The 12,571-nt window shown below is 38.5% G+C and overlaps 1 protein-coding gene across 1 annotated transcript in view; it reads left to right on the forward strand.

Moving 5' to 3' along the window:
• LOC129869102 (zona pellucida-like domain-containing protein 1) overlaps positions 1-12,571 on the forward strand; it is a 52,145-nt gene that overhangs the window by 324 nt on the left and 39,250 nt on the right. The window contains exons 2-6 of the mRNA XM_055943607.1: positions 483-596; positions 1,344-1,564; positions 2,229-2,410; positions 2,856-2,928; positions 5,085-5,182. Of these exons, the coding sequence (XP_055799582.1) occupies positions 491-596; positions 1,344-1,564; positions 2,229-2,410; positions 2,856-2,928; positions 5,085-5,182 (680 nt within the window). The 5' untranslated portion in view covers positions 483-490. The remainder of the gene's footprint in view (positions 1-482; positions 597-1,343; positions 1,565-2,228; positions 2,411-2,855; positions 2,929-5,084; positions 5,183-12,571) is intronic.

The following is a 12,571-nucleotide window of genomic DNA, read 5'->3' on the forward strand; positions in this document are numbered from 1 at the left end:
TTTGAGAAATCAGCTGATGTAAGTAGGGCTATATAAATACATTTGATTTGATTTGACAAGACTTAGCCCATTGTGCTTAGTAATGTTGCGGTGACAACCAAGCCAGTTGATCATATCAATATTTGGCTGTTTTGTCCATGGTTTTACCAAATAATAGTATCTTAACGAGTCTGTATTTGAAATAGATAATGTTCAGACTCCAAAAGGCTAGCAATATAATTATCTTTATGTTTTTAACCCTATTGCTGTTGGCAAAAACTAGGATTTACAAGGTAACCCTTTTTTAATTAGATTGAAGGTGGATTTCTTGCACCTTATTATTCATAGAAGTTAAGGTTTGTCTCACTGTGATTTCTGAAATAACTAACAAAATCATGTTACTTTTTTATTCCCATGATGTACACTCAACTGTAGCTCTTATTAAAAAATATGTATGATATGGAAGATGGCAAAGACTGATGAAAAACATTGTTTTTCTCCAGGTGCTGAAATGGAACAAATATGTTTGATCCTTTTGCTTATAAGTAAGGCATTATCAGTTGGAGCACAATTCAATGGATACAACTGTGATGCCAACTTCCACAGCCGCTTCCCTGGTGAGAAAATAAATACATTATATTCATTTAAATTCAATACAACTTCAATGCAGGTTATTCATATAACTTTATGAATATAACATAGAACTTTAACTTAACTCTTATTGGACTGATGCATGTAACATATTTAGGATAGTTAATAGTTGCTATTTCTTATTTTTTCAGGAAGTTTACATGGTTTACAAGTTCTGTCTTCAGAAAAACAGTGGAACCTTTATTTACACTTATAATCAAATACAATTTTTTGTTAGCTGTTCAACTGTCTGACGGCCTGGTGGTAGAAGCTGTCTTGGAGCCTTTGGTCCAAGACCCGATGATACGATACTGCTTGCTAGATGGTAACAGGGTTAACAGTCCATGGTCCGGGTGATTGTAGTCCTTGACGACCTTCAGGTCTTCCTCAAGCATCGCCTGCTGTAGATGTCTTGGATGGCAGGGAGCTCGCCCCAAGTGAACTATTGGGCCATCTGCACCACCCTCTGTAGAGCTTTGCGGTTGTGGGCGGTGCAGTTGCCATACCAGGCGGTGATGCAACCCATCAAGATGCTCTTGATATAGACATTTCCAAATAAAGCTCAAATCAATAAAATTATCAGTGTTTTATTTTCAACGCCAGTGTGAGCCTTCTTTAGTCTTTTTCTTTAGCCTTGTTTAATTATCCCTCTTTGGAAAAAAAATGCATGTAAGGCCATAATATGATTTTGTGCTGTGATAATAACTGTTGTTGTTTTCTCTGCTCTCTCCCAGCGGAGCGGGACATAAGTGTGTACTGTGGGGTGCAGACAATCACCCTCAAGATCAACTTTTGTCCGGTTCTCTTCTCCGGCTACACCGACATTGACCTGGCCCTCAACGGTCGCCATGGAGATGCCCACTGCCGTGGTTTCATCAATAACAACACCTTCCCCACCGTGGTCCTCTTCAGCATTAGCCTTGCCACCCTGGAGACATGTGGCAATGCCCTGGTGGTAAGTTGCCCATGCTTATTCCAACCACCTGTTTATAATGCCTTCTATCACACCTATGGGTCAGTTTCCTGGAAACAGATTCAGACCAGTTTCCCATCTGTCACGGACCCTAAAAGAGTCCATGACAGATCATGGCTCCTCTTACCGTGGCTCCAACCACAGAGTACTTACATCACGCCCAACGCTTCAATTCTTCTAAAAGGCAGCAAAAACAAAAGGAGATGAACAACTAAATAAAATGTCCTACTATTAGGAATCATCTGAAAAATGTACACACAGTCATCTACAGTGTCTATGTTTTGATGTTGACAATCTATATTTTAGTATCCAACAGTGGTTCAGTAATTGTAGTGGTGGTTGGGGTTGGGAGAATGGAAGCGGTGAGAGGTGATTGCTTGTTCCTAGAAACAGCGGGAGAGATTCTCGAAGAGCCTTTACTAAGATTGCTTTCTTCCACATTTTGTTGTTTTGATTGTAGGGTGGTTCCTGGGCCGCTGATGCTGTGATAAAGGGAATTGAGTTAGGGATTAGCACGATGAGGGGGCATTAGCTTAATAGTATGGTTGATGTTATCACCACTGGCCCTCTCTACTGATAGGACATTGACTCCCATAATGGTGGGGATGGGATGGGGCAGGCATTCACCACTGATTTTGTGTTGCAGGTTTCCACGGCTCAGGGGCCTAATGCTTATGGGAACCTCTCACTGGTGCAGATTGGGAACATATCCGGGTACATCGATACACCAGATCCCCCGACTATCATTAGCTACCTGCCAGGTCTGCTCTACAAATTCAGCTGTAGCTACCCTCTGGAATACCTGGTGAACAATACACAGCTGGCTTCGTAAGTGCTGTGAAATAATCCCTCAAGTTTCTATGATGATTTTTATCCATTCACATGTCTACAATTCCTCTAAATTCATAATCAAATTAATAATAGAGATAATTCAAAGTCAGTGAAAAGTCATATGAATGTGTCAAAATTGTGTTGTCAATGGACTTAATTGATTACCATTTTAGATATACTATACATAGGGATGCAGTAAACTGAAAATGACAAATGAAAAATTATTGGAGAGCACAATGAAGATATCACATGATTTGAGAAGGTCATAGAATCTAAGTTTTATGTTAAAAGAGAATGATGTATCACACTGACATATGGTCCATTTATCAAGATATCTGAAAGTATACTAAGATAAACAATATGCAAATGTGACTCAATGTTGGTATATAAACCAGGCAATAAAACATATTTAGCATAACTTTAATTTTCATGTTTATTCAAGGTCAGCTGCTGCAATATCAGTGAAGGACAGCAATGGTACTTTTGTCAGTACTTTGAGTCTACTGCTTTACAATGTAAGTACATTTTACAAATTACACAATTGCATTTTCGCTATGATACACTTTCACTGCTAGATTTACTAACCATATTATATGTGCAAAGTTTGCACCCGGGAATAAAATGTGCATAGAGTGCCTTCAGAAACTATTCACACCCCTTGACCTTTTCCACATTTTGTTGTATTACAAGGTGGTATTCAAATGGTTTTAATTGTACTCTGTAATGTCAAAGTGGAAGAAACATTCTAACATTTGTAAAAAAAAATAATAATAATAATAATAATAACATGTCTTGATTAGATACTGTACACCTTCAACCCCCTGAGTCAATACATGTTAGAATAACCTTTGGCAGCAATTACAGCTGTGAGTCTCTCTGGATAAGTCTCTCAGAGCTTTGCACACCACCTGGATTGTACAACATACACCCATTATTATTTTCAAAATTCTTCAAGCTCTGTAAAATTGGTTGTTGATCATCGCTAGACAACCATTTTCAGGTCTTTCCATAGATTTTCAAGCAGATTTAAGTCAAAACTTAAACTCGGCCACACAGGAACATTCGTTGTCTTCTTGGTAAGCAACTCCAGTCTAGATTTGCCCTTGTGTTTTAGGTTATTGTCCTGCTGAAAGGTAAATTCATATCCCAGTGTCTGGTGGAAAGCAGAATGAACCAGGTTTTCCACTAGGATTTTGCCTGTGCTTAGCTCCATTCCATACATTTTTTATCCTGAAAAACTACCCTGTCATTAATAATGACAAACATACCCATAACATTATGCAGCCACCACTATGCTTGAAAGTATGGAGAGTGGTACTCAGTAATGTGTTGAATTGAATTTGCACCAAACATAATTATTCTGGATAAAAAGTGAATTAATTTGCCACATTTTTTGCAGTATTTCTTTAGTGCAAATAGGATGCATGTTTATGGATATTTTATATTCTGTACAGGCTTACTTCTTTTCACTCTGTCAATTAGGTTAGTATTGTGGAGTAACTACAATGTTGGTGATCCATCCTCAGTTTTCTCCTATCACAGTCATTAAACTCTGTAATAGTTTTGGAGTCAGCATTGGTCAGCATAGTGAAATCACTGAGCGGTTTCCTTCCTCTCCGGTAATTGAGTTAGGAGGGATGCCTGTATTTTTGTAGTTACTGGGTGTATTGATACACATCCAAAGTGTAATTAATTACTTCACCACCCTCAAAGGGATATCCAATGTCAGATTTTTTATTTATACCAATCTACCAATAGGTGCCCTTCTTTGCGAGGCATTGGAAAACCTCCTTGTCTTTGTGGTTGAATTTGTGTTTGAAATTCACTGCTCGACCTTACAGATAATTGTATGCGTGGGGTACAGAGATGAGGTAGTCATTCAAAAATCATGTTAAACGCTATTGTTGCACACAGAGTGAGTCCATGCATGTTATTATGTGACTCGTCAAGCAAATAATTGGTCCTGAACTTATTTAGGCTTGCCATAACTAAGGGGTTGAATATTTATTGACTCAAGATATTTCAGCTTTTCATTTTTTATTAATTTATTCAATAAAATACGAAAAACATAATTTCAATTAGACAATATAGGGTATGGTGTGTAGGCCAGTAACAAACAATCTCAATTTAATCAAATTCAGGCTGTAACACAACAAAATGCGGAAAAAGTCAATGGGTTTGAATATTTTCTGAAGGCACTGTAGAGCAAAATGGTCAAATAAAAGTCAATCATAAACAATGTACCACAAATATATAACCATAAAGACACTATATTCATTTTATCTCCTTCTGAAATGCAAATCAAAGTTATGTCATATCTTAATAGAAGTTCTATCACATCCAGACGAAGGAAGTATTGAGTAGTTTTCATGACTGGGAATTTTACAGTGAATAGGAAATACAGGGGTAGTGTAGCTATTATACATTTACAGGTTAAATAACTGTGCATACAGATTATTCCAGTAATGAAGGTTTGTGCCAATTTACCCTACATTTATTGCAAAAATGAATAATAATAATAATAATAATAATAATGAAAAAAGGGTATTTTTTTTCGAACTCAGATTACAAATCCAGTGCAATTCATGAATCCATCCTCATCTAAATGTTAATATGAAGGATTAAAACAATTGTGAATTGTTGATTTCTTTGTGTGTTTGTCTCTGTAAAGGACTCGTCATACGTTCAGCAGCTGTCAATCCCTATGGCGGGGCTCACACTGAAGACACGTGTGTTTGCAGCAGTCAAAGCTACCAACTTGGACAGGAGGTAACCAATACTTTAATTTCATCAAGAACTTCCAAGAGCCATTTAACACATGTCCGCAGACCCTTCTTGAACTTCAGACAATTATGGAATGTACATTAGGGACTTTAACATTTGATTGGTGGGAAAGTGACAACCACGGCAGCGGCAAAAATGTTACCAGTGCAAACGTATGTATTGTCAGAGTAGGACTGCTGATCTAGGATCAGGTCTCTTCATGTCCATGTGAATCTTGTTTATTATGATCCAAAAGTTAAAATTGATCTTAGATCAGCATTCTGACTCTGAGATGCTTTATGAATACTGGCCCTGAACTGTATGTTCCACCTTAGTGAGTGTACTTTTTTTTTTACTTTTAGAGTTAAACAATACTATAATATTACTTTGCAGGTACGTAAAAAAGACACATTTTCACTACACACAATGTGAATCATTATCCCACTGCCCTACATACAGCTCTGCCGTAGATCAGATTTGCTGTGAATGCGAAAGAAATTCACACCTCCATAAGCGTGGTGCTACAGTAGCTAGCGGAGTAGAAGGCTTCTATACAGTTTCTACCCCCAAGCCATAACACTTCTGAACATCTAGTCAAATGGCTACCCAGACCATTTTCAGTGCACCCCCCACCCCCTCTTTACACCACTGCTACTCTCTGTTGTCATCTATGCATAGTCACTTTAATAACTCTACCTACATGTACATACTACCACATTGACTCTGTATCGGTACCCCCCTGTATATAGTCTCGCTATTGTTATTTTACTGCTGCTCTTTAATTACTTGCTACTTTAATCTCTTATTCTTATCCATATTTTTTTTAAACTGCATTGTTGGTTAGAGCCTGTAGGTCACATTTCACCTGTTGTATTCGGCGCATGTGACTAATAACATTTTATTTTATTTGAACACTTGAAAAATAAAAGGAGATCCTCACACTCTAGGAGCTCAGATGCAATAATTAAATAACCAACATTTCGACAGCCAAGCTGTCTTCACAATACCCTGATGAAGACAGCTTGGCTGTCGAACTGTTGTTTAGAAAATTATTGCATCTCAGCTCCAAGAGTGTATGGCTCTCCTACTCTTTTCCAGATTTTACTTTTTTTTAAAGTATATACAGTAAAAGTCGGAAGTTTACATACACTTAGGTTGGAGTCATTAAAACTCGTTTTTCAACCACTCCACAAATGTCTTGCTAGCAAACAATAGTTTTGGCAAGTCGGTTAGGACATCTACTTTGTGCATGACACAAGTAATTTTTCCAACAACTGTTTACAGACAGATCATTTCACTTATAATTCGCTGTATCACAACTCCAGTGGGTCAGAAGTTTACATACACTAAGTTGACTGTGCTTTTAAACAGCTTGGAAAATTGCAGAAAATTAGGTCATGGCTGTAGAAGCTTCTGATAGGCTAATTGACATAATTTGAGTCAATTGGAGGTGTACTTGTGGATGTATTTCAAGGTCTACCTTCGAACTCAGTGCCTCTTTGCTTGACATCATGGGAAAATCAAAAGAAATCAGCCAAAATCTCAGAAAAAAAATTGTGGACCTCCACAAGTCTGGTTCATCCTTGGGAGCAATTTCCAAATGCCTGAAGGTACCACGTTCATCTGTACAAACAATAGTACGCAAGAATAAACACCATGGGACCATGCAGCCGTCATACCGCTCAGGAAGGAAGGTGTTCTGAGGGAAAAAAGGGGGTATGAAACTCTATTATTATATTTATCAATCTAGTTTATGAGTTTTAAATTTCTACTTCTTCCGATGGAAGGAATTCCAACCAAAAGTTAAGTGTGAAAATGGAGCATAATTCAGTTTTAATACACTTTTCTCTCTGCAAGTATTCTGACCTTGAACGTAAGCATGAGAACAGCATGCTACTCGCCTGCTATTTGTTTGGGGTGGAGATCAAAGATATTAAGGTGTGGTAGAGGTGTGTTTACAGATACTGTACGCCGTATTTGGACCTTTACTTCATTCCCTCATAATTCCACCACTTTCACGCACAGTGAAACAATGATAAGGTTGAAGTGGAACAACCTCTTTATTTTTTCCGATGAAAATAACATTATCCATGCACTGTAATTTACAAATTGATATGCGTTATTGATAAGAGCTAGGTAAATGAGTAAGCTGTTTGGATAAAGGGATCGTACATACACATGACAATTGTTTTAGATCTATTTTACCTTATGATTGCTGGAGACAAAGTTTAGGAAATGCTGGCTTTATAACTTGCAGATATGAAATGTGGAGAGCGAAGTTATGGGCTTCTGTAGCCATGCGGAAATGTAACCCACCAAGTTGATTTATGACTTCTAGAGTATTTTAGTTATATGCCCCAACTTTTCACTATTTCTTTACCATCTATATTGTGTTAAATATTGTCCACTATCGGTAGACAATGTTATTTATACCAGCATACATTTATTTCTGTCACTTCCGTTTAAGTTTCCTTACATTTTGTATCAGTCCATTACATTGTTAGTTTACCTTTCTTTCCTCTGTCATGTTCGTGTGGTTGTTCCTGAGGATCGCTAGCAATAGTGAATCATATTAGGCTAACAAATTCAAAGTTGTGCAGTAGTTTAGAACTTGTAACCTACTTGAATCATTATGGAATGCAGACCACAAAAGGCAGTTTAAACCTTGAGCCTGGTGACTGGACAGTTGAGCTGTTGTCAGAGTTCCATGATTATTAGGGTATATTTATAGGACTACTGTTCAACCCCTATTGTACACTTTTCTCATCTTCCAATATTTAATGGATTAAACAATTTAAAATGGCAACTTTCAGAATGAATCAAAACACTGTATTTTTGATTCCCCAATACTGTATGTGTTGTGTGTAAAGGCTCTCCAAAGCTGTTTTATATTATTCACAAATACTTTCCTATCCCTAAATAATATACAAGATCAAAGTATCTTTAAATCTACCAATTAGTGCTGAAAAGGAGACAATATGTATGTATTTACATGGCTTTCTTTCATTGATCCTTAAAATTGTAAACCGTTCTATCTATATATTCTAGTGAATATTATTTAACATACAGTACCAGTCAAAGGTTTGGACTCATTCAAGGATTTTTCTTTAGTTTGACTATTTTGTATATTGCAGAATAATATTGAAGACATCGTGTTATTTCATAGTTTCATGTGGAGTCATGTAGTAACCATAAAAGTGTTAAACAAATAAAAATATTTGAGATTCTTCAAAGTAGACACCCTTTGCCTTTATGACAGCTTTGCACACTCTTAGCATTCTCTCAAACGGCTCCACCTGGAATTATTTTCCAACACTCTTGAAGGACTTCTCACATACGCTGAGCACTTGTTGGCTGCTTTTCCTTCAATCTGCGGTCAAACTCATCCCAAACCATCTCAATTGGGTTGAGGTCGGGTGATTGTGGAGGCCAGATCATCTGATGCAGCACTCCATCACTCTCCTTCTTGGTTAAATAGCCCTTACACAGCCTGGTGGTGTGTTTGGGTCATTGTCTAGTTGAAAAACAAATGATGGTCCCACTAAGCACAAACCAGATGGGATGGCGTATCGCTGCAGAATGCTGTGGTAGCCATGCTTCTTTAGCGTGCCTTGAATTCTAAATAAATCACAGACAGTGTCACCAGCAAAGCACCCCCACACCATCACACCTCCTCCATGCTTCACGGTGGGAACCAAAATTGCGGAGATAATCCGTTCACCTACTCTGTATCTCACAAAGATATGGGGGTTGGAACCAAAAATCTCACATTTGGACTCATCAGACTAAAGAACAGATTTCCACCAGTCTAATGTCCATTGATCGTGTTTCTTGGCTCAAGCAAGTATCTTCTTCTTATTGGTGTCCTTTAGTAGTGGTTTCTTTGCAGAAATTTGACCATGAAGGCCTATTTGTGAAGCAATTATTTGGGCCGCAATGTGAGGTGCAGTCAACTCTAATGAACTTGTCCTCTGCAGCAGAGGTAACGCTGGGTCTTCCTTTCCTGTGGCGATCCTCATGAGAGCCAGTTTCATCATAGCTCTTGATTATTTTTGCCACTGCACTTGAAGCAACTTTCAAAGTTCTTGACATTTTCCAGATTAAGACATGAAGGTCTGTCAAAGTGATACTGTCATTTATCTTTGCTTATTTGAGCTGATCTTGCAATAATAAGGACTTGGTCTTTTACCAAATAGGGCTATTTGTATATTATACCACCCCTATCTTATCACAACACAACTGATTGGCTCAAATGCATTAAGAAGGAAAGAAATTCCACAAACAAACTTTTAACCTCTAATTCCTCCCAAACCCGGATCCGGGAGCACCCCCATCAGTAAAAAAGCTGACTAGCATAGCCTAGCATAGCGTCACAAGTAAATACTAGCATCTAAATATCATTAAATCACAAGTCCAAGACACCAAATAAAAGATACACATCTTGTGAATCCAGCCATCATTTCTGATTTTTAAAATGTTTTATAGGGAAGACACAATATGTAAATCTATTAGCTAACCATGTTAGCAAAAGACACCACTTTTTTTACTCCACCCTTTTCTTACTGCATCAGTAGCTATCACAAATTCGACCAAATAAAGATATAAATAGCCACTAACCAAGAAACAAATTCATCAGATGACAGTCCGATAACATATTTAATTGTATAGCATATGTTTTGTTCGAAAAATTTGCATATTTCATGTATAAACCATAGTTTACATTTCAGCTACAATCCGAAATTGCACCGAAAGCAGCCATAATATTTACAGACACCAACGTCAAATAGCTAATTACTCATCATAAAAAAATTCTGAAAAATACATAGTCTGCAGCAATTGAAAGACAGGCATCTTTTGATTCCAAACAATATTTCCGATTTATTAAATGTTTTACAGCGAAAACAAAATGTATCGCTATTTTAGCGTAGCTACAATAGACAGACACAATTGGGCGCCCACGGCCAGTGCACATGCACGACAGATATATGAAATAACATCATAAAATGGGTCTTACTTTTGCTGATCTTTCATCAGAATGTTGAAGAAGGTGTCCTCTATCCAGATGAGTCGTTGTTTGGATTCAGAATGACAAATTTCCCTTTTCAATTAGCATTGGCACTAGCCGACTGGCACAAATTTCTCCAACGTAAACACAGTCAGAGGACGAAACACGGCAAAACTCCCGAAAAAAGTTTCAATAATCTGATTAAACTATATTGAAAAAACATACATTACGATGATATGGTCACATGTATCAAAAAAAATTCGAACCGGAGATGTTAGCCGTTCGTTACGAAGGCAAAACAGAAGTCCATCCCACTTCCTTCAGAGTACCGGAAGTGGACGGTCACGTCAAAGAAATAGGTTTTTTTCCACCACAGAACAAGATGAACACAAACATTTCTTCTCTCACATCCTCTTTACACCAATAGGAAGGCGTATAGAGTGTAAGTAGACTCCTAAGTGTCAAGACCATGTATAGGCATCAAGTTGAAAAGAGCATCAATTTCTGACATTTCACTTCCTGGTCAGGAAAAGTGCTGCAGAAGGACTTCTGTTTCACTCAGAGAAATAATTCCAACTCTTTTAGAAACTAGAAAGTGTTTTCTATCCAAAAAGAATAATAATATTCATATTGTACGAGCAAGATTTGAGTATGAGGCCGTTTGAAATGGGCACGATTTCACTGGCTACTCAACACTTTCCCTTGCAGCCATAAGAAGATAAAATTAATCACTAACCTTGAACAAATTCATCAGATGACAGTCTTATAACATCATGTTATACAATACAATTATGTTTTGTTTGAAAATGTGCATTTTTAGAGCTACAAATCCTGATTATACATTGTGAATACGTAGCATCGATTCACCAGAATCTCCGGAGATATTTTGGACACTCACCTAATCTGACCAAAGAACTCATCATAAACTTTACATGAAAATACTTGTTGCATGGCAAATGAACTGTACTCGTCTCACAGCACTGACAAATCTGGTGCCGTCCATGAGGAGTAGATACACTGCAGTACTTAATGCAGCTGGTGGCCACACCAGATACTGACTAACTTTTGATTTCGAACACCCCTTTGTTCAGGGACACATTATTCAATTTCTGTTAGTCACATGTCTGTGTTAGTCACAGTTGACAGTGAAGACGTTTCTTTTTTGCCGAGTTTACATTATGGCCTTTCTCTTGCATTTAAAAAAAATGGTACAAAAAATATATTTCACCAGATCTAATGTGTTATATTCTCCTACATTAATTTCCCATTTCCACAAACTTCAAAGTGTTTCCTTTAAGAATAAGATGTGCCTGAGAAGAATTCTGACATTTAATGTTTCTAACGGCTGGTGCTCTCCTCATCCTCGGATGAGGTGAGGAGAGAAGGATCATCAGACCAAAATGCAGCTTCAGGGAAATAAGCCATCCTTTTATTTACAAAACGATGATGGCAACACGAAACACAAAACACTTTCAAATTTACAAAACAAGAAAACGACGTTGACGAAACCTGAACATAAACTTACATAACTAAACATAAACTCACGTACAGGAAACAGACGACATCGAAACGAAACGAACAGCCAAACAGTCCCGTATGGAAAATACATATGACGACACAGGAGACAATCACCCACAACGAACACTGTGACAACGCCTACCTAAATATGACTCTTAATTAGAGGAACGCCAAACACCTGCCTCTAATTAAGAGCCATACCAGGTAACCCAAAACCAACACAGAAACAGAAAACATAGAATGCCCACCCAACCTCACGTCCTGACCAACTAACACACATAACAACTAACATAAATAGGTCAGGAACGTGACATTACCCCCCCCACAAGGTGCGAACTCCGGACGCACCAGCACAAAGTCTAGGGGAGGGTCTGGGTGGGCATCTAACCACGGTGGTGGCTCAGGCTCCGGGCGCGGTTCCCACCCCACCATAATCCATCCTAGCTTCCTCCCCCCAAGAATGTCCACCCTCTTTTTTCCCCCACAAAATCCTCTTAATAACATACCTAAGAAGGACCACACCGGGACAGAGAGATAAATCAAGACAGAGGGATAGATAAGAATATAGAGGTAGATGAAGATAGAGAGGGAGATCAGGATAGAGGGGCAACTCCGGACTGAAAGGCAGCTCCGGACAGAGAGACAGCTCTGGACTGATGGGCAGTTCTGGGTATCTAGCCTTTTCAGGCTGAAGGGCAGCTCATGGCTGACTGACGAATCTCGACGCTCATGGCTGGCTGACGGCTCTAGACGCTCATGGCAGGCTGACGGCTCTCGACGCTCATGGCAGGCTGACGGCTCTCGACGCTCATGGCAGGCTGACGGCTCTCGACGCTCATGGCAGGCTGACGGCTCTCGACGCTCATGGCAGG

The sequence above is a fragment of the Salvelinus fontinalis genome, chromosome 13 (genome assembly GCF_029448725.1).
Source record: "Salvelinus fontinalis isolate EN_2023a chromosome 13, ASM2944872v1, whole genome shotgun sequence".
Lineage (NCBI taxonomy): Eukaryota > Metazoa > Chordata > Actinopteri > Salmoniformes > Salmonidae > Salvelinus > Salvelinus fontinalis.